General features: G+C 43.6%; 1 protein-coding gene across 5 annotated transcripts in view; it reads right to left on the reverse strand.

The window, feature by feature from the left end:
• Positions 1 to 23,888, reverse strand: part of LOC110528035 (calmodulin-binding transcription activator 1) — a 135,946-nt gene that overhangs the window by 14,396 nt on the left and 97,662 nt on the right. For all 5 annotated transcript variants that reach the window (XM_036983596.1, XM_036983594.1, XM_036983595.1 and 2 more), the window contains exons 5-10: positions 17,826 to 17,961; positions 15,248 to 15,319; positions 13,371 to 13,524; positions 4,919 to 6,828; positions 4,388 to 4,514; positions 4,093 to 4,227 (exon numbers count right to left, since the gene is read on the reverse strand). In XM_036983596.1, the coding sequence (XP_036839491.1) occupies positions 4,093 to 4,227; positions 4,388 to 4,514; positions 4,919 to 6,828; positions 13,371 to 13,524; positions 15,248 to 15,319; positions 17,826 to 17,961 (2,534 nt within the window). The remainder of the gene's footprint in view (positions 1 to 4,092; positions 4,228 to 4,387; positions 4,515 to 4,918; positions 6,829 to 13,370; positions 13,525 to 15,247; positions 15,320 to 17,825; positions 17,962 to 23,888) is intronic.

Genomic DNA, 23,888 nt, shown 5'->3' on the forward strand with positions numbered 1-23,888 from the left:
ATGACAGCAATTATACACCGGCTTATATGTCTGTCCACCACACAAAGGCTCCCTGGAGGCTGCAGTATAAAACATACAGTGCCAGTCAAAAGTTTGGACACACCTACTCATTCCAGATGTTTTCTTTATTTTTACTACTTTCTACATTGTAGATTAATAGAGAAGACATCAAAACTATACAATAACACATATGAATCATGTAGTAACCAAAAGTGTTAAACAAATCAAAATATATTTGAGATTCTTCAAAGTAGCCACCCTTTGCCTTGACAGCTTTGCACACTCTTGGTATTCTCTCAACCAGCTTCATGAGGTAGTCACCTGGAAAGCATTTAAATTAACAGGTGTGCCTTGTTAAGTTAATTTATGGAATGTCTTTCCTTCTTAATGTGTTTGAGCCAATCAGCTGAGTTGTGACAAGGTAGGGGTGGTATACAGAAGATAGCCCTATTTGGTAAAATACCAAGTCTATATTACGTCAAGAACAGCTCAAATAAGAAAAGAGAAACTAATATCCATCATTAATATAAGACATTGAAGGTCAGTCAATCCAGAAAATGCCAAAAAACGTTGAAAGTTTCTTCAAGTGCAGTCACAAAAACCATCAAGCGCTATGATGAAACTGGCTCTCATGAGGACCGCCACAGGAAAGGAAGAGCCAGAGTTACCTCTGCTGCAGAGGATAAGTTCATTGGAGTTACCAGCCTCAGAAATTACAGCCCAAATAAATGCTTCACAGAGTTCAAGTAACAGACGCATCTCAACATCAACTGTTCAGAAGAGACTGTGTGAATCAGGCCTTCATGGTCGAATAGCTGCAAAGAAAACACTACTAAAGGACACAAATAAGAAAAAGAGACTTGCTTGGGCCAAGAAACACAAGCAATGGACATTAGACCAGTGGAAATCTGTCCTTTGGTCTGATGACTCCAAATGTGAGATTTTTGGTTCCAACTGCTGTGTCTTTGTGAGATGCAGAGTAAGTGAACGGATCAAATATTTTTTTTTATATAGCCCTTCTTACATCAGCTGATATCTCAAAGTGCTGTACAGAAACCCAGCCTAAAACCCCAAACAGCAAGCAATGCAGGTGTAGAAGCACGGTGGCTAGGAAAAACTCCCTAGAAAGGCCAAAACCTAGGAAGAAACCTAGAAAGGAACCAGGCTATGATGATCTCTGCATGTGTAGTTCCCACCATGATGCATGGAGGAGGAGGTGTTATGGTGTGGCGGTGCTTTGCTGGGGACACTGTCAGTGATTTATTTAGAATTCAAGGCACACTTAACCAGCATGGCTACCACAGCCATCTGGTTTGTGCTTAGTGGGACTATCATTTGTTTTTCAACAGGACAATGACCCAACACATCTCCAGGCTGTGTAAGGACTATTTGACCAAGAAGGAGAGTGATGGAGTGCTGCATCAGATGACCTGGCCTCCACAATCACCCGACCTCAACCCAATTGAGATAGTTTGGCATGAGTTGGACCGCAGAGTGAAGGTAAAGCAGCCAACAAGTGCTCAGCACATGTAGGAACACCTTCAAGACTGTTGGAAAATCATTCCAGGTGAAGCTGGTTGACAGAATGCCAAGAGTGTGGAAAGTTGTCATCAAGGCAAAGGGTGGCTACTTTGAAGAATCTAAAATCTAAAATATATTTTGATTGAACACTTTTAACACATTATTCCATATGTGTTATTTCATAGTTTTTATGTATTCACTATTATTCTACAATGTAGAAAATAGTAAAAATAAAGAAAAACCCTTGAATAGGTGTGTCCAAACTTTCGTCTGGTACTGTATTACAGGCTCAAATAAACAAGACCCATCAGGCATAGTGGTAGAATGTCTCGCCTATGGAGAATAATGCATTTTTTTCCAGCCAGTGGCTCTAGTCTAGTGGTGCTGTCCATGGGGCTGAAACAGGCCTCTACATTTTCTGTCATTATGTGGAATCCACACTTTCAGACTCAACACTCACTCAGAGAGAGATTGTAAGAGAGTGTATCTGGTCCCAAAACACCCCTTGTCCCTATTCCTGTCCCCTATGTGACGTGTAAATCCAGGCCCCCATACAACATGGTGGAATCTCCCATCAAACCTATGGCATGATCAGCAACACACCAAAAATGCTATACTACATGCAGGAACCCAAATCTGTAGAAATATATTACATCCCTAGCCGGCTACCACCCGGTTACTCAACTCTGCACCTTATAGGCTGTTGCCCTATATACATACTGTAGACATGGAATCACTGGTCACTTTAATAATTATGACACTGCCTTACTCATCACATAGGTATATACTGTATTCTATTCTACTGTATTTTAGTCAATGCCACTCCGACATTGCTCGTCCTAATATTTATATGTTTCTCCATTCCATTCTTTTACTTGTAGATTTGTGTGTATTGTTAGATACTACAGCACTGTTGGAGCTAGGAAAACAAGCATTTTGCTACACCCACAATAACATCTGCTAAATGTGTCTATGTGACCAATGCAATTTGATTTGATTTAAAACAGTAAATTGTCTGTCACGTTCTGACCTTAGTTCTGTTATTATATCTTTGTTTTAGTATGGTCAGGGTGTGAGTTGGGTGGGCAGTCTATGTTTGTTTTTCTATGTTGGTTTTTGAGTTCGGCCTAGTATGGTTCTCAATCAGAGGCAGCTGTCTATTGTCCCTGATTGAGAATCATACTTAGGTAGCCTGGGTTTCACTTTTGGGTTGTGGGTGTTTGTTTTCCGTGTTTTTGGTTTTGTATATTCACGTCATCGTTTGTTGTTTTGTTCGAGTATTCTATTGTCTTTATTAAAAAACATTATGGACACCTACCACGCTGCGCATTGGTCCTCCGATCCTTCTCGCTACTCCTCCTCAGAAGAGGAGGACGAGATCCCTTACATTGTCTAAACACTCTAATTCACCCTTGGTACTATTATCTGAGAAGAGGATTCCTCATCACAGCTACATAAGACATCATAACATCTGTCATAGAGTGGCACGTATGCACGTAAAGTGCGCACCAGGGTTTCCGTTAGCTGGTCAGACAGTGCTAGAGCTGCTGTAGCTCCTCAGCTCGATGCTGTTGGAGTGAAATGGGCTTTTATAAGCCCGGTCATTGCGCAACAATTCTATATGCAATCGTGTGTTCAAAATAGTTTTGATGGCCACGATTAAAAAGAGCTACTATTTTTATTTCTCAACTGATAATTGAAGCACGCTTCCTATTCACCATTCAAATGAATACACAAAAGTAGGCAGGCTATCAGCACGTCCTCTACCACTTTGCAATGTGAGCCGGAGGCAGTATGCATTTTGAAAACATATACTTCATTGTTTGAAACCTGAATGTTTTACTTCAAATTATGAGGAATGTCTTACCTTATAGAAACATGGAGGAAATTATTTTATGCCATTGAAACTAGCATTTCTCTCCTGTTCCATTGGTTTTCATATCAACTTTCTTTTGTTGTCCAGAAGCCAAAGGCACAATCCTGGTCATATTATCAACCCAGCCTAGTTGTCACATCTTTAGAAACGTAGAAAGAGGGGGAATCTAAAAGAGATTTAAAACTCTGTCCCACATGGAACCGCTTGCATCAGGTGCACTGTTTAGAATGGTGTTTTCCTGCAGATTGCATTTTGGCAAATTACATTGTATTGGCTGCTTCATTACAGGAGTTGCATGTTCTGTTAAGATGAATGACCATAATCTACATGTGATTTCAGTCATTCTGAGCACTGGGGGTGGACACCCTAGCCAGGATACCAGGGTTAACATCCCTACTCTTATAAGTGCCATGGGATCTTTAGTGACCACAGAGACTCGGGACACCCCTTTTAACGTCCCATCTGAAAGACAGCACCCTACACAGGGCACTGTCCCCAATCACTGCCTTGGCAAATTGGGATATTTTTTGGGGGACCAGAGGAAGAGTGCCTCCAATATCACCTCCAGCAGAATCTGGTTTCCCATCCAGGGACTGACCAGGACCAACCCTGCTTAGCTTCAGAGACAAGCCAGCAGTGGGATGCAGGATGGTATACACTCATGTACGCACATACACACACAAACATTGACTTACCGTCCAGGGACAACCAGTCGTGTTGTGAGGAGGGCAGGGCGGGCAAGTCTCGAGCTTTATACTCAAACACCACAGAGGAAGAGATCACATCCCCACCCATAGCCACCTGCAGCATCACCAAACCTGTTTCATGGGCTAAGACACACACACACACACACACACACACACACCCACACACGGGTTGGGATTAGTAATAGAGTGTGTGCATGAGAAAGTAGTTTGCTGAGTGTATGCATGTCTCTCTGTGTGTGTGTGTGTGTGTGTGTGTGTGTGTGTGTGTGTGTGAGTGTGTTACCAGGGCAGTAGCAGCGCAGTACTCCTGGCTGTATGAGAGCAGCTGGGACACTGATGTGGTCAAACAGACAGCTGTACTCCCTGCTGGCCTCCAGCCAGGGACCTGTTATCAACACCTTCACCCCACCCTGAAACAAAGACACAGTCACATGCAGTGATGTTGTGTGTGTGTCAAAGCGTCCAAGGGGATGACGCCACTCTGTATGTTCTCTTTCTTAGTGTCTCCCCAGTCTCAGTCTGACCCTCTTTCCACTGGGCACTGACATCAATGCTGAGCCACAGACCGTGTGTGTGTCTCAGGTCATTAATGTCTCAGAGGATCTACGTCAGACTCTTACTGCGTACAGACAGACGTTGGCCTTATGAGTTATACGGTTGCTGATAGTTCATGTATACTAGTGTAATCTATACACTACTTCCTATGTCTTTGTAGCTACTTTGGGTGATATATCCATTCAGAAGCTAGGGAATAGGAAGTTGGGCTTCAAGATGTAAGAGGTCAGACGTTAAGGGTTAGGTACTAGTGACTCACCTCTGGGTAAGACCACTCGGGGGAGTAGTCTGTCACCCCAAAAAGCCTCCCCGTCTCTGGCAGCAATCTTAGAGGTCCCTGCTCCACCTCTGAACCCTGAATGGGGGCTGCTCCTGCCTCCTGGCCTTCTCCAACCTCCTCCTGGGGCATCAGAGCAGGGGTGTAGAGTGCACTGCCTCCTGTCCCGGCCACCGCCCCCCCTCCACCCCCCTCAACAGAGATGAAGTCATTGATGAGGTCAGAGAACTGGTTCCCAAACGATGCCTCAAAGCCTTCCAGGCTGATGCCCCCGCCTGCCCCCTCAGCTCCCCCAGCTTCACCTACACCCGGCTGGGGAAGAGTAGAGCTGTACAACCCCCCCTCCATGGCTGCTCCAGCTAGAGACTGAGGACTGTCCACCACTGCACTGTTAACTCCTGCATCCCTGACCCCGTTACTGAAAATATATTTCTCTCCTATTTCTTGTCCTCCCTCTACTCCCCCACTCTTGGTTGTTGGCTGTAGGTAGTGATCTCCACCTCTCCCAACACCAGTGTTGTTTCTGTAGGCCTCATGCTGTTCCCCAGGATTGAGGAGTAACTCTGCCCTCTTCTGTGTCTCTTTCTCTGGGGACGTCACCTTCCCAGGTCCTCTGGTGCTCAGCTGGTCTTTTCTCATCTCCTGCCCCCTTACAGGAAAGCTACCCAGCCCCACTAGACCCCCCTGGCTGCTTTCCTCACTGTGGCCATGTTGGTGTGGTGAGGGTTGGTGGAGGTATGTGTGAGGGTCTCCATTGGTGCCTGTAGAGTCAGTCTGTGGTATAGTAGATAGGCCCAGATAAGCCTGAGTCTCGCCTGAGTTCTGGCCCGTCTCAGAGGCACAGATCTGGGGCTGGGTGGCCTGGGCGAGGGGGGTCTTAGGGGAGGCCTGCAAGAAGAGACTGGGGGAGTGTTGGTGTATCTGCTGTGCCAAGCTCTGGGCGCAGGCTGATGACATCACAGCACTGAAGTCCATTTGCTCCAGTGTGGTGCTAGGGCTCAGGCCCGTCCCCTCGCCAGCGTACCCGCTCTGATTATCCAGCGGCTGCTCCAGGGGAGTATCTTCGGTCTTGATGTTTACGAGCGTGGCGTTGAATACATAGCCGTTAGCCGTTAGTGACTGTGGAGAGCAGCGGAGCCCCCCCTCACTATTACAGCTACCTTCCTCGGCCTTACCCCCTCCTCCCCCGTAGGTTTGGCCCTGCTTGGGGTTGTTGAGGAAGCAGTCTGGGTCAAAGTTCATGCTGGTCTCAAGAAGGTTGACTCCAGAACCTCCGGCATCCAGACTGCTGGAGAGGACCAACTCCCCCCCTTCCTCTGCTAACCCCACCCCCCCAGGGAACTCAAAGCGCTGGGTGTCTGGGGCAACAGCCAGTAGAATCCCAGTGGTGGTGGCGTCATGGGTGGAGCCAATCAGGTGGGCGTGTTCTGTGGTGTACACGGAATCCCCTGTTACCGTGGCAACCTCGGACATGAACACAGCAGCAGAGCTCTGTGATAGGCTGCTGGCCAGGCCGAGGGCAGGACTGTCTGCAGTAATGTCGCTGGTGATTGACAGTGGGGAGCTCTGTGTGGTGTCGGGAACCTCCACCTGATTGGTGGATGTGGAGGAGACTTCCATGCTGCTCTGGGGAAGCAGGGAGGGTTTGGGCAGCCTTCCATTCTTCCTCTCCCCCCCTCCTCTGCTCCTGGCCCCCACTCCAGGACTGGGCTCTGTCTGCCCCTCAGACACATCACTGTTCTGCACCTCTGTCCCAGACCCTGTCCCTGTCCCAGACCCTGTCCCTGTCCCTGTCCCAGTCCCATCCCCTGTCCCTGTCTTTGCTTCTAATTTGGGGGAGATAATGCGGTGTTTGGCTGTGGAGCATTTCTGGTGCAGGCTACTCCCGGCACCTGGGAGAGAGGACAGAGAGATGGAGAGGGAAAGAAGGAGGGGTGAAAAAGACAGAGAGATGGAGAGGGGGAGAAGGAGGGGTGGAAAGGACAGAGAGATGGAGAGGGGGAGAAGGACGGGAGGAAAGGACAGAGACAGGGATTGATATACAGTATATCACTGTTATACACTACATAATTTATAATGTCACAAACCATTTACAAGCCACAAAACACAAATACAGAGACAACATCTCGTCACTTCATGTTATCAAGTATTGATCACATAGTTTGAACATTACCACCTGTCAATTTCAGAGGGGAATTAAATCTGTTTTAACAATTAAGTTGAATATATTCTAGTTTACCTGTTCGATCCTTTATGTTTCTCTCATGGCCCTGAGAACATAGAGCACCTGTGTCAAACTCCGGTCCTTGAGGGCAGAGTGTCTGCAGGTTTTCACTCCTCTCTTGTACTTGATTGATAAATGTAGGTAATTGATTAGTTTGGAACCCCTCATCACCTGGCTTTCTAGGTCTTAATTGGACATAGATCTAAAGGAAACAACAAAAGCCAGCAGACAAACGGCCCTCCAGGAATGTAGTTTGACACCAAGGCCTTAGAGCAGGGTTCCCCCCACAATTCCAAAGTATTCTCTAGCATAATATAAAGTATGTATACACCTTGACTTTTTCTGCACTTTTTTTGCAGCCTGAATTCAAAATGGATACATTTTTTCTCTCTCGCCCATCTACCCACAATAACCCATAATGACAAACGTATTGAAAATGAAATACAGAAATATTTAATTTACATACAGTATTCCTGAACTTATTTAGGCTTGCCATAGCAAAGAGGTTGAATACTTATTGACCCAAGACATTTCAGCTTTGTTAACATTTCTAAAAACATAATTCCACTTTGACATTATGGGGTATTGTGTGTATACCAGTGACAAAAAAACATCAACATTTAATACGTTTTAAATCCAGGCTGTTACACAACAAAATGTGGAAAAAGTCAAGGGGTGTGAATACTTTCTGAAGGTACTGTCTGTGATTGTATACAAATGTACGCAAGGTTTGAAATGATTATGTTTTAGTCAAATATTGGATCTGTTTGGGCTTCTTGATGTCAATATGCAGTCTACAAATGATTTGTAATTATGTTCCTGCCCCCTGACCATCCGCTCAAGAAAAAATTGTAAATCTAGTAGATCCTACCTGCCTTAGAGCAGTGATTCGCAAGCTGTGGGGCGGGTTCCCAAAACTCACTCCAGCTTTCAACATACTCTTGAAAGTTGTAATAATAGAATGCACAAGGTTCAATTTCAAAATTGTGTGGTGCATCATCAGTTTTCCTCTTGTCATGTCATTGCAGACCTTAGAGAGCTATTTATTTACAACCTGTCAGAAATGTCCAGATCAACTAGCCCATGTAAGCTACCTTCTTTTAGCTATTTATTTACAATCTGTCAGAAATGTCCGGATCAACTAGCCCATGTAAGCTACCTTCTTTTAGCTATTTATTTACAATCTGTCAGAAATGTCCAGATCAACTAGCCCATGTAAGCTACCTTCTTTTAGCTATTTATTTACAATCTGTCAGAAATGTCCAGATCAACTAGCCCATGTAAGCTACCTTCTTTTAGCTATTTATTTACAATCTGTCAGAAATGTCCAGATCAACTAGCCCATGTAAGCTACCTTCTTTTAGCTATTTATTTACAATCTGTCAGAAATGTCCAGATCAACTAGCCCATGTAAGCTACCTTCTTTTAGCTATTTATTTACAATCTGTCAGAAATGTCCAGATCAACTAGCCCATGTAAGCTACCTTCTTTTAGCTATTTATTTACAACCTGTCAGAAATGTCCAGATCAACTAGCCCATGTAAGCTACCTTCTTTTAGCTATTTATTTACAACCTGTCAGAAATGTCCAGATCAACTAGCCCATGTAAGCTACCTTCTTTTAGCTATTTATTTACAATCTGTCAGAAATGTCCAGATCAACTAGCCCATGTAAGCTACCTTCTTTTAGCTATTTATTTACAACCTGTCAGAAATGTCCAGATCAACTAGCCCATGTAAGCTACCTTCTTTTAGCTATTTATTTACAACCTGTCAGAAATGTCCAGATCAACTAGCCCATGTAAGCTACCTTCTTTTAGCTATTTATTTACAATCTGTCAGAAATGTCCAGATCAACTAGCCCATGTAAGCTACCTTCTTTTAGCTATTTATTTACAATCTGTCAGAAATGTCCTGATCAACTAGCCCATGTAAGCTACCTTCTTTTAGCTATTTATTTACAATCTGTCAGAAATGTCCTGTCAGATCTCACTCAACATCTATAGCCTATTATAGCTTATTATTGAACAACCTACAGCACCCGATGTCACAGGAAGGCCAAAAAGGTCACCAAGGACAACAACCACTTGAGCCACTGCCTGTTCACCCCGCTATCATCCAGAAGGCGAGGTCAGTACAGTTGCATCAAAGCGGGGACAGAGACTGAAAAACAGCTTCTATCTCAAGGCCATCAGACTATTAAACAGCCATCAGTAGCACCTTAGAGGCTTCTGCCCTATATACTGTACATAGACTTGAAATCACTGGCCACTTTAATAATAGAACATGAGTCACTTACACAATATTGTTTACATATTTTGCATTACTCATCTCGTATGTACTGTATGCTATTCTATTCTAATGTATATTAGTCTATGCCACTCCGACATTGCTCGTCCAAATATCTATATATTCTTAATTCCATTCCTTTACTGAAAATGTGTGTGTATTGTTGTGAAATTGTTACATATTACTTGTTAGATATTACTGCACTGTTGGAGCTAGAAACACAAACATTTCGCTACAACCGCAATAATCTTTTATTTATTTAACCTTTATTTAACTAGGCAAGTCAGTTATTAACAAATTCCTATATACAATGGCAGCCTACCAAAAGGCAAAAGGCCGGGAACGAGGGCTGGGATAAAAAAATAAATTATAATAATAAATTATATATATAGTATATATGACAAAACACACATCACGACAAGAGACAACACAACACTACATAAAGAGAGACCTAAGACAACAACATAGTATTGCAGCAACACATGACAACACAGCATGGTAGCAACACATGACAACACAGCATGGTAGAAACACAACACGACAACAACATGGTAGCAACACAACATGGTAGCAGCACAAAACATGGTACAAACATTATTGGGCACAGACAACAGCACAAAGGGCAAGAAGGTTGAGACATCAATACATAACGCAAAACAGCCACAACTGTCAGTAAGAATGTCTATGATTGAGTCTTTGAATGAAGAGATTGAGATAAACTGTCCCGTTTGAGTGTTTGTTGCAACTCGTTCCAGTCGCTAGCTGCATCGAACTGAAAAGAGGATGTGTGTGCTTTGGGGACCTTTATCAGAATGTGACTGGCAGAACGATGTTGTATGTGGAGGATGAGGGCTGCAGTAGATATCTCAGATAGAGGGGAGTGAGGCCTAAGAGGGTTTTATCAATAAGCATCAACCAGTGGGTCTTGCGATGGGTATACGAAGATGACCAGTGTACAGGGGAGTATAGAGTGCAGTGATGTGTCCTATAAGGAGCATTGGTGGTAAATCTGATGGCCGAATGTTACAGAATATCTAGCCGCTCGAGAGCACTCTTACCTGCCAATCTATAAATTATGTCTCCGTAATCTAGCATGGGTAGGATGGACATCTGAATCAGGGTTAGTTTGGCAGCTGGGATGAAAGAGGAGCGATTACGATAGAGGAAACCAAGTCTAGATTTAACTTTAGCTTGCAACTTTGATATGTGCTGAGAGAAGGACAGTGTACCATCTAACCATACTTCCAAGTAACTGTATGAGGTGACTACCTCAAGCTCTAAACCCTCAGAGGTAGTAATCACACCTGTGGGGAGAGGGGCATTATTCTTACCAAACCACATGACCTTTGTTTTGGAGGTGTTCAGAACAAGGTTAAGGGTAGAGAAAACTTGTTGGACACTAAGAAAGCTTTGATCATTTCAAAATCCGGGGTGGGGCCAGCTGAGTGTAAGACTGAATCATCTGCATGTAAATGGAAGAGAGAGCTTTCTACTGCCTGAGCTATGTTTTTGATGTAAATTGCGAAGAGCAAGGATTGAGCCTTGGGGTACTCCCTTGGTGACAGGCAGTGGCCGAGACAGCAGATGTTCTGACTTCATACACTGCACTCTTTGAGAGAGGTAGAGAGCAGAAATCAGTGAAGCAGATATCAGAGCACAAGTCAGAATTGGGGCTAGCAACAGTAGATGGGCTAGGGTGTACATGCACATTCCAGATATCATCGACAGTAATACAATCAATAATATCTGATAAACATGTGTATGTGACCAATAAAATTTGATTTGATGTTCCCCAATGCTGGAAAAGGGGCCTGAGCGGAAAAGTTTGGTGACCCTTGCTAAACGAAGAGCTAAATGAGATACAGTGTGCAGGTGCCACCATGTGTTGAAAGTGTGAACTACACACTGAATTGATGTACACCAGGGGGTGACAGACTCATTTTGTCCTGGGTCTAGGGGGACACATTTTCTCTCTTTCTTGAGGTCTGGAGGGCTGCAATGCAAATTGGGTATATTGCCTTGCCGTCAAAAGACACAAAAATACAATGGACATGTTTACATTTACGTCCATTATCATTTCATTTCAGGACTCAAAGGCCAGCATTGCCTGAACAGAAATGATTTATTAAGCAGATGTTGACTTATCAACTGTATGCAAGCATTCTCTGTTTTGATCTTGCCAACTCCCATTGTCACAACTCTGAGAAGCTGAGGTGTTGTTGTCTTTACAGGTCTGTAGTCCTATCTGATTGGAGGTTAACTTTACAGTAATACTATTGGTCAACAGTTCAGATTTTGAATCCAAACAACTCAGATGATGTAAAAGGGTCTAAGATTTATTGTCTTTCTTTTTTTCCCCTGACTTTCTGTGGTGAGATATAAACTGTATTTCTTTCTTCTCCCTCTCCCATGAGCTATGGGCCAAGGCACAAGCCATGGTTTCCTTGTCTCTCTCTCTCTCCCTCTGTGATCATGCTTAGAATAATTCCTTCTCTCTCTCTCTCTCTCTCTCTCTCTCTCTCCCTCTGTGATCATGCTTAGAATAATGCCTTGAAATGCTTTCTAGTTTAAGTTTATGCCTTGTAAATGTAATAATTCATTTTTCAAAGTAATTAAATACACTTGTATTTAGAATTCCATTCTCAGATATTTGTGAATTTGGTTATTTTTAAAATTTGATTTAACCTTTATTTAACTATGCAAGTCAGTTAAGAACAAATTCTTATTTACAATGACGGCCTACCAAAAGGCCTCCTGCAAATAGGATTGCATATTACTGTAACTCAACTGTAGTCTAATGCATATTGCTATTCATCTTATGGAGTCAGATAAACATTTTAATAGGCTAATAGCTTAGTCTTATTACGATTCGCATGTGAGGTATATATGATATGCATATAGGATAAATATTACCACACAACACAGACACATTAGAAACGGACTGACACTGAAATCCAAGGCTGTTGGGTGCATAAATGCAACTCACACATCTCAACACAGACAGTGCTGGTCCCAGAGAGCGCAATCCTCTGGGTTTGTAACAAACTAGAACTCTCTCTAACTCTCACTCACTCATGAATAATGCATGCTGGGTATTTTGAACAGATGCTCATCGCCCCCTTGTGTCTCCCCCCTGTGTCTGAGGACAGACGGTACACACACACACACACACACACACACACACACACACACACACACACACACGCAGAGTTTTGTACAGCTAACCTTGTGGCGACATACAATTCAGTCCCATTCAAAATCCAATTTTCCCTAACCCCTAAACCTAACCCCATACCCTTACACTAAACCGAAAACCTAACTCTAGCTCCTCACCTTAAAACTATACATAAACCTAATTCTCACCCTAACCTTAAATCCCACAGAAATATCATTTGACCTTGTGGGGACTAACAAAATGTCCCCAGTTGTTCAAATTTTTGTTAGTTTACTATTCTTGTGGGGACTTCTGGTATAAACACACACACACACACACACACACAAAAACACACACACACACACAAAAACACACACACACACACACACACACACACAAAAACACACACACACACACACACACACACACACACACACACACACACACACACGCAATGCCTCTGCCTGCAGTCTCTTTGATGGCCACTGAGGGGCAGTGTGGTTCTGTTAAAGTCAAACTGACTCAGAAGAGAGAGGAACAGTAGACTTGGATGGCGATTTGGAACTAGACTCACAGCTCTCATATAACCATGACAACTCATGTGCTAAATAATTTAATGACATAAAATATAAAACAAGTTATCAGGGTTTATTCAATTGGATATAGAAAGATATGTGATTTGTAGAATAGACTTGGCTTCCTTATGAGTGCAAGGTGAGGAGATTAAGTTTTAAAGGGGCTAGAGGTCAGGGGTTAAATGTGACTCACACATGGGTTTGAGCTGTCCAATGAGCTCCTCCTTGCTCCACTTGGCCCACTCCTTCCTGTCTGTGTTGATGGAGCAGAGGACAGGCCCACACGGCTTCCCACTGTCGTCCACCGCTGGAACGTTCAGGTAGTGTACCAACACTATGTCTGGGTTCTACACAGAGAGGGAAGAGATTTATAAAATAAACCTTCATTGGGGGAGAGAGGGGGGATGGAGGGAGAAAGAACTAGAGAGGGTGGGAATGAGAGTGTTAAACAAATCATATATATTTTATATTTGAGATTCTTCAAAGTAGCCACCCTTTGCCTTGATTACAGCTTTTCACACTCTTGGCATTTTCTCAACCAGCTTCATTAGGTAGTCACCTGGAATGCTTTCAATTAACAGGTCTGTCTTGTTAAAAGTTAAGTTGTGGAATTTCTTTCCTTCTTAATGTGCTTGAGCTAATCAGCTGTGTTGTGACAAGGTAGGGGTGGTATACAGAAGATAGCCCTATTTGGTAAAATACCATATTATGGCAAGAACAGCACATGAAGTTCAGTCAATCTGGAAAATTTCAAGATTTTGCAAGTGCAGTTGCAAAAACCAAACTTTTAACTGGGTTATTTCATAGTTTTTATGTTTTCACTATTATTCTACAATGTAGATGAGATGGTCCTAGGAGAAGGTGGGAGAGAGGGAGCGAGGGAAAAGGAAAGTAGAGGATAAAGAGGTCAGGCATTGAGTGTCAGAGGAGAGATTCTCACCTGCCATTTCAAAGTTTGAACAGCTAAAGCCCCCTCAACCCTGCTGTGTGTGTATGTGTGTGGTTGTGTGTGTTTTCAACCCTCATTCGCTACAGGTCCCTCATCTCTGGCTCCAGGAGTGTATGAAAGATTCAGCACACACAGGTATGGTTCCTACCCTGCTGGGTGACAGGGAGTGTGCGTGTGTGTGGATGAGTATGTATGTGTGTGCGTGTACAAGCATGGTTAAAGACCCATCATGTTGCCTGTCCTCAGTTTGACTATGGCCTTCTGACCATCTTTAACTTGAGCAGAGGAGTGAGATGAGTGAGTGGAGTGAGAGGAGTGAGATGAGGGAGAGGAGTGAAATGAGGGAGTGAGATGAGGGAGTGAGATGGGGGAGTGAGATGAGTGAGATGAGGGAGTGAGATGAGGGAGAGGAGTGACATGAGAGGAGGGAGAGGAGTGAGATGAGGGAGAGGAGTGAGGTGAGAGGAAGAGGGTGAAGAGTGAGAGGAGGGAGAGGAGTGAGATGAGGGAGAGGAGGGAGATGAGGGGAGGAGTGAGAGGAGTGAGAGGAGTGAGATGAGTGAGTGTGTTCCAATGTCATTGTGACTGAGGCCGTATTTCTGTCCCTCATATGAGCAGCAGAGTGAAGCAAACTTTAATAACACACCTCTATACACAGGGGAGAGCAGGGTCCGTGTATGTGTGTGTGTGTGTGTGTGTGTGTGTGTGTGTGTTTCCTTGAAAAGCAAGGCAGGGAGTACACCACATACAGAGAAGTGTGTCTACTTTTCCAGCCCAGTGGAGTCTGGCTAGGTCAGAGTCAGATATACAAATAGATAGAGATGACAACACCAACCAGGCACATTCTGGGAGTTCAACTTTGTTGACATTGCAGTTACTAATTCAATACAAGCATAAGATCTGGGTACCATGTTGCTGCCTCTGGGGATTCCTTTTCCACTCACCCATCCATTCATGATGTGTACAGTCGACTCCTGATAAGTGCACATTGGTTCAGTGTCAGACATTACTTTCACTTGCCCCTAGTGTCAGCAAGCTCCAGTTCAGTGCATGCGTTCACAACAGTAATAGAGGTTATAATGAGTCAAATGTATTGTGGTTGTATGGTGGGAGGGGCTTACCTGGAGCAGCCAATAGCATCTGCGATGAAAGGTAGGGATGATGGAGGAGTGGACATAACAGCCATACAGACACTGAGAGAGAGAGAGAGAGGACATGGTTAGAGTTAAACACAAACACGCACGCACGCACACACACACACACACACACACACACACACACACACACAATGTCATACTTGTGAGGACTTTTTGGGGACCAACAATTGATTCCCATTCAAAATCCTATGTTCCCTAACCTTGAACCTATTTTTTGTTGGTTTACTATTCTTGAATACTTCCGGTTCTCACAAGTATAGTAAAACTTGTACACACACACACACACACACACACACACACACACACACACACACACACACACACACACACACACACACACACACACACACACACACACACACAGTCATGTTCGGCTGTACCTATCTGCCATGACAGTGCATCATGTTCAAAAGGTGTGGAGGATGAAGATTTTAACAAAGCCTGCAATGTACAATCTTCCTAGCAGAGGATGATGTCACACAATCAGAGAGAGAAAGGAGAACGAGAGGGATGAGGCATGATAGTGGTGACGACCTTGATGGTTACCCCCCTTTTCTCTCTTCCTCTCTCTTCTCTCTGTAGCCAAAGGCAGAGTGCATTTCCATAAATTTCCATTCTGTATGAGGGTCTATCTACCCCACAGGCTTGTTTCTCTTCTTCATCATCCCTCTTTCTTCTCTCTTTTTTCTCAATCCCTCTCTGTCCCTTTATCCCTTCCTCCCTCTCTCTTGGTCATTCCCTCTCTTTTTATGTCTGTCACACTCCTCACTCGCCGCTTGCCTACTATTTCTGCTGAATAATCAATTATAGAGCTGTAGCATGTGACTCACACATATACATGGGCGCTTACACACACACGCACACACACACACACCATTGCCTTGAGACTCGATCGATACTCCTCTCTGTTCCTGTCGAAGGAGGCATTGACATCATCTTTGGCCTGAAGCCAAACACACACTTATCCTACAGAGAGGGTGTGTGTGTGTGTGTGTGTGTGTGTGTGTGTGTATTGGTAACATAAGAAACAGCTAGGGGAGGATGTTAGAGACTGATTCACAAACGGAGAGAGAGGGAGAGCAGGAGCGAGAGCTCAATCCAGTCAATCCATCCCACGCTCTTCCCTTTTTCCATCTCATTAACCTTTTTTCTTATTTTCACCTCACATCTTTTCATCTCTCCTCCCTCTCTTTCCCTTGCCCTCCAATTCCTCTACTTTGAGTTTTGTATGGCCTTCCTTAGTGGTCTTCCATCTATAGTGCCTTCAGAAAGTATTCACACCTCTTGACTTTTTCCACATTTTGTTGTGTTACAGCCTGCATTTAAAGTAGATTTGCATATCTGATTCAAATCTGTTGTTTTTCCTGCAGTTTGAACAGCCAAAAAGCACATGGAATCAGATATTTCAAGCAACATTTCAAACCATCTTCGTAGGTGGTTTGAAGTCAGATATAAATCTGATTCCTGGCCATGTGACCTGTGGTGTGAATTCATGGATGCCAAGGGAAGCCAGGCTTCCCCCAAAAAATTGATCAATGGAAACATTTTAAAACATAAAATAATTTATCTTTTGTCTCTCTGTGTTTCTTAATTTTCCTTCAATTTTCAAGAGGCTGAATGATGCTGTCTGGTCCAAACGAGTATGACATTGTTGCTGCCCGTAGCATTGAATGCAAGGGAAGCCAACGAGCATCCTACCTCCCTTGACAAAAAATGTTTAAAAAATAGCTAATCAGCGTTGAGTTAAACTGAGCGAGCTCAACTGTGAATGGTCCTGGTGCACCAAAAACAAGTGTCAAGAGAAGCCAGTTTGGATTTGGTGTCACTCCTATCAAATCCCATTGAGAGCATACGTCATTGACAGAAAAACTTGAATTGTTGCATCTCGTTGTGTTGTTGTCCGGTGACTAGCCAGCTAGCTAGCCCTATCCTAAATTAGCCATGGAAGGAGATTTCAACTTGTGGTTTTACTTAATTCTCCCTACTGGCCAATGATTATAATGACGATTCTGATCCAACCATTAATTCATATATTGTTGTGCCCCTGGCCTGAGAGGATGGAAGTTCAATATGTAGCTAGTAGAAGGCTAATGTTAACTTGCTAACGTTGCCCATTAATGGAAGTTAGGCTAGCGAGCAATCATTTTAGCCAGGTAGCCTAGGACAACAAAACAAGTATGTACTTCATGACAGAGTGATAGACCATTTTGTCAACATGAAAGAGAGGAGGAGGTCATTGGCCCTTCTCTACAAGTAGGGTGATCAACATATTTTTCTATGTGCACGAACACGCACGCAAGGCTTTAGAGACTCGCAATTGTAATCACTACCAAAGGTGATTCTAACATGTATTGACTCAGGGGTGTCAATACTTATGTAAATTATATATTTCTGTATTACATTTTCAATAAATTAGCAAACATTTTTAAAAGCATATTTACTGTCATTATGGGGTACTGTGTGTAGATGGGAGAGAAAAGGTCAAGGGGTATGGATACTCTCTGAGGGCACTGCATATGTATGAGTGCATGTGTGTGCTCACCTCCACTCCCTGTACTTTGAGCTTCATGTGGTCTTCTCTGGTGGTCTTCCCATCTTTCCTCTTCTTCCAGCAGTAGCCATCCTTCCTGTACTTTACCTTCTTCCTGTTGTACAGGATCATCGAGCCATTCTGAGGTCTTGGAGAGGAAGAGAGAGGGGAGAGAGGGAGAGAGGGAGGAAGGGAGAGGGAGAAAGAGGGGGAGAGGAAAGGGAGAGAAGGAGAGATATCAATAACACATTCATTACTCTGTAGATCACTCTCATATTACTGTTAGTGTTTCTATGGTGATTGGATGATTGGATGATTGGATGATATAAGTAGAAGTAAGAGACAGTCTGTTGCTACCCAGAGTGCATCACACCTGCATTTACAGTATCTCTCTCAACCATCATAACCATCTCAAAACAAGCAAAGCAATTAACTGACCAATAACAGTGTCATGACGTTGGCCTGGGGGTAGGTTTATGACAGTCATACATACCTCTTTCCCCCTTTTTCCTCTCTCTACCCTACTGATGTTACATTTTGCAAACCCCTTTGGTTAACATAGAGATTCTGGGAACATCAGAAGGTGGGGGAAAATGAACTATATTCTGGTAATCCGACCAAATATGCGGTGGTACATAACTTCTTAAGGTATAGGAGGCAGCATTTTCACTTTTGGATAAATAGCGTGCCCAATTTCAACTTCCTGCTACTCATGCCAAGAATATAAGATATGCATATTATGAGTAGATTTGTATAGAAAACACTCTGAAGTTTCTAAAACTGTTTCTAAAATCATGTCTGTGAGTATAACAGAACTTATGTAGCAGGCAAAACCCCAAGGACTAACTTTTTTTTTTTTAGGTCTCTGTCTGTTCACTGAATTCTCATTGGGAAACAATATTTCTTAGGAACTTGTTTTCCGTTCCTACCGCTTCCACTGGATGTCACCAGTCTTTAGAATTTGAGGTTATTAATTTGTGCAATGAAGAAGTACGGCCGTCTAATTTGCAAATAAAATCATTAAAAATCCTACAATGTGATTTTCTGGATTTTTTAAAATCATTTTGTCTGTCATAGTTGAAGTGAACCTATGATGAAAATTACAGGCCTCTCTCATCTCTTTAAGTGGAAGAACTTGCACAATTGGTAGCTGACTAAATACTTTTTTGCCCCACTGTAGGTATTTAGTAAATACATAATTAAACCCAATTTTGTATTGCTGGTTCAACTTAGCCAGGGTTTGTGCAGATAACCAATAATTTACAACTTTCAGATGATACTGAATTAAGATGACGATTAATATTGACTGCTATTGATGTAAAATATGACTAGGTCTTTAAGAGTTTATTCGGAAGATAACAGCTCCATAAATATTATTTGGTGACCGACACTCTAGTTAATTACATTTACACGATTAGCTCAATCAGGTAATATTAATTACAGAGAAATTATTTTATAGAATAGCATGTCATATCACTTAATCCGGCATAGCCAAAGACACTACATAATTGGTGCCCCCTATGAGGAATCTAAAATAGAATGAGGCTTTCATTTTGATTCAGCCTGTATAAAATTGAAAAACAGATGACATAATATACCAAGTTATTGTACACATTTTTTGAGTGTTAAAGACAAGCATTATTGAGTGTGTGTGTGTGCTGAAGATTCCCCGTCTCCGTGTTGTTCGCTGACGTAGTCAGTGGGTAACGTAAGTGAATAGATTTCTGTATGAGGGCCGAGAAAGCTAATTATAGAAATCTGAGAAATAGAGCATTTGGCCAAACGCAGGGCTATTTCTGCCTGGCGCATTTCAGACGTGGGTAGGCTCGGTCATTATTAATTTGTCGAGCGAGGACAAAGAGCCGGCCGATTGAAATTCAGGAGACCAGCGATATGTATCTCTGTCTCTCTTGCGAGTTGACCAAGGCGCAAAGGATGGTTTAGCTTGCATGCTAAAGCTAACAAGGGAAAATAGCCATTTTGTTTTCTTGTGCTACGTTGAAATCCCTCCGCCTTGCGGAACGGAAGTCCCGACCTGGGTAGTTCCGTTTTGATTTCAGCGTGTGAAATCATTGACCGCTGACGTGTGCCCAGGATATTCGTTCATGAAGAATTATTCAGGTCACACTCAAGTCATTACTTATGATATCCAGACAGATATCACTGTCTTATCCAATTGAACTAATAAGTGTAAATCTGGCAATTTACATTCTGAAATAGATATTTTAAATAATATCCAAATGGATGAGTTTTCTAAACAAGACATTGTAAACTTTTTCCAAACTAACCTAGATGAAGCAACTTCTCAGGTTAATTAAAGTTTAATTCCCAAATAGCCTATACAGGTCTGATTTATCATTAAATTGATCAATCAGTAAAATTGGTTTTTTGCAAAACCATTCAGTAACCCAGTACTGACAGAAGCCCCGCCCCAGCGGGAATCCCATGTGGCTTCGGTCTTACGGAGAAGTGTACCACAGTTTTGAATGTTCCCAACAATTGATCTACTGTTTACACTTATGATATCCAATCAATGGAGATTGTATGGATTATCGTCTCATTCAATTCCAATGAATTCCAAACCCAAACTTTGAAAGAAAATAGGAAAAATGCTCCTCTAAATTTTCTAATAATGTGCAAGCTATCAAAGGAGGTGGTCACCACTCCTCCGCTAATTAGTGAACCTCCACCCATAAAAGGATTGATCTCTGACCTCAGCAGCGATACCAACCCTAATTAGCGAAAAAACAGCCAAAATTGCGAACGCTCTCCAAAACCAACCATCAAACACAGGCTTTGTGACGGTTCTCCCCACTTTGCACTGATGTATCGCCATAAAAATGTGGCATCAGTCCAATACCACAGTGCACAGCTGAAGCACGTGCCAGACATGGCTAACATGAGGGGACAGGTGGAGAGAACTGAGCAACTATTGACAAAAGCAGGAAATGAAAACAATCTGCTAGTCGAGGAACTGCGTTTGAAATCTGAACAATTAAAAGTAATTGCAGGCCTCCTACTGCAGCGCCAGCTGTGCCATCAGAGTCCCAGGGTTCGCGCCCAGGCTCTCGTAACCGGCTGCGACCGGGAGGTCCGTGGGGCGACGCACAATTGGCCTAGCGTCGTCCGGGTTAGGGAGGGATTGGTCGGTAGGGATCTCCTTGTCTCATCGCGCACCAGCGACTCCTGTGGCGGGCCGGGCGCAGTGCGCGCTAGCCAAGGTGCACGGTGTAGCCTCCGACACATTGGTGCGGCTGGCTTCCGGGTTGGATACGCGCTGTGTTAAGAAGCAGTACGGCTGGTTGGGTTGTGTATCGGAGGACGCATGACATTCAGCCTTCGTCTCTCCCGAGCCCGTACGGGGGTTGTAGCAATGAGACAAGATAGTAGCTACTACAACAATTGGATACCACGAAATTGGGGAGAAAAAGAGGTAAAAAAATAATAATAATAATAATTGCAAATACTTATGACGATGAACGAGCACAAACTCTTCAACAAAATCGTTGTCTCCAGGAACAACTCGATTTAGACAAAACTAAATACGATGTAGTCCACTTCAAACTAGATAAATCTGTTGAGTTATCTACAAACAGGAGCGCGCAATTTGATAACATTGTTGAATGTTACTCAGAGTAACACGGTTCTACTCAAAACGCTGCAGTTAATGAACACAATGACAAAGTTGGATGACAAATCAGAAAAACTCATTGAAGTCGCTGACCAAATGAATGATGAGAGAATTCAGGTGATGAAGATGGAAATCTTGATTTCTAAGCAAGAGGAAGAAATCTCATCACTGAATCTCTCGCTCTGTACTCAATACCTCTATCTGCAAACCATGACAGATAAGTTTGAGATCGAAAGGAGCAAGTGCGACACTCACGTGTCCAAAATCAATACTCTAAGCGCTCAAGTGGACTCTGCAATGCAGCAGAATACCATCCTTAGGTACCATCTGGAGGAAGTCCAGAATGGTCACGCTCTACAGCGTGACTATCCATCCAAGCAACCGGAGCCCGGTACTCAAAGGAGTGAAGACGATAGGTTTCAGACATTGCCTTCATCATGTGTCCCTCAGTCTTCTCCTCTTGGCCATTCGGCACTGAGTAATATGGCGCCTCTTGGCCAACAAAGCCAAAGCTTGGCTTCTCGTCTTGGCCTTTCGGGCCCACTTTCCCCACAGGATGAAGCCAACCCTCTCCACCCGCTTGACGCGGAATACCTTGACAAACTCGTCAAGAATTTTGACCCCGTTCCAGGTCAGCCAAACGATACTGAGACGTTCCTAGCTGACATAGAGGACGCATTGGATGGCTACGGGTTCTGACAGGGTTTACCTGTAGAAGCGAACGTCGAATAGACACGTGACAAGGTTAATTCGCCTACAACAGCAACACGTGCTAAATGACTACACTAAACTTGCCACAGCTTTGAAATTAGAATTCAGTGGTTCTGCAACTCGCAAACACGATAGCTCACTGGCTAACATGGTCAAACAACCTCGGAACGAACACCTACAAGCTTACTATCATAGGCTTCGTTCAGCTTACTTTGGCCTACTCACTGAAACAGGTATGGAAGACCTGTTACCATTTAAACAAATGTTCCTGTCGAACATGTCTCCTACCATTATCTACTTGGGCCCTGCAGCCCACGTTGGCTTGCCTATCTTACAACCCAGAGAGCTTGCAAGCACAGCTTTTGAGGCATCAAAAGCTCGCAATGCTAAGAGCCCTGACCACTCGGCTTTAAAGTTTGACCAGGAGCACTCACTCCAGTTAGAGGGTGCATTATCAGGTATTGGAGTGTTAAGAGATGACGCACAACAACAGTTTCTACCACGAAACCATGATTCCAATAACCTCCGCGGTCAAAATAACTGTAAAGTAAGTCACCATCAAAACGACTCCTGCTACAATCGACCTGTTCAATACGTTCCTGCACCCAACCCACACAAAGTGTCAGAGCACAAGGGTAACAAAGGGTTGAAGGATGAAAAAGTCGATCTGCTTCCACCTTGAACAGAATTGACACATCACGTCGCTGCGAACGACCACTCCACTTTGTGGGGAATATGTCCACTAAACATGAATCGAAACGCCCATACCGGGGAACAGTCCTGGAGGACTGCTTAACTTGTCATGCGCTAATTGATTCGGGTGCAACAATATCACTCATCTCTCAAACATTGTTTGATGATCTAGAAAGGGCTTTGAAGCCAACTAAACATTGGTTAAAAGTGGAACGATGCGACACTACACTTCGAGGGGTCACTCAGACTACCTCGCCTCTCACATTGAGAGTCATGCTGAAACTACACTTCAAGGACATATCGCTCATCCACCCTGTGTATGTTACCAGCCTCGAAACTGTACCCCTGCTACTTGGAGCAGACTTGATGGATCGGTTACTCCCATTGATGGATTGGAAAACCAACCAGGTATGGTCACAGGCTACAGTGCCTTCTCCACCAACCACACTGTCTTCCCCTAATGCTAGCAGCAACGCAGTCATTCACGATGGGTATCTGTCAAAAGCACCCCTTGGGAAAAAGATGTTTCGAAACCTCTTGGGGCAGAATCTGATCCAAGGAGATATTACGATATCTCGACACATTCCATCAGCCAATCTGATTGACCATTCTTGTCATGATTTCGAGCCAGCTGTCTATGTGAATGAGCAACTTCCCTCCTCCTTGCAGTCGTGCAATACGGTAGTTGAGATGAACTTCTCTTGCCCTTCGGACACTTCCGCAAACACTGCAGCCGTCTCAGCAAGAAAAACATTGATACGCAGAGTAAACGCTGCTTCCGATGACACAGCTTACGCTTTGTGGGGGACTGTCAACCCTTACAATGACACTAATGGCGTCAGTCCAGCAACTGACCCGATGACTCCCACTGGTGAAACACTTTGCGATATCACAGACCGATATCCTTGTCTCAGTTCGCAGGTACTGAAGAGGTTGCCACACGCGGACGCGGTGGTGACTGACAGACCTCGACAGCCACTGAGGGTGTTGAAGCACAAACACCAGGAGATTTGGTTGAAAGGTTACAGCCACTCTCATAA

The sequence above is a fragment of the Oncorhynchus mykiss genome, chromosome 7 (assembly GCF_013265735.2).
Source record: "Oncorhynchus mykiss isolate Arlee chromosome 7, USDA_OmykA_1.1, whole genome shotgun sequence".
NCBI lineage: Eukaryota > Metazoa > Chordata > Actinopteri > Salmoniformes > Salmonidae > Oncorhynchus > Oncorhynchus mykiss.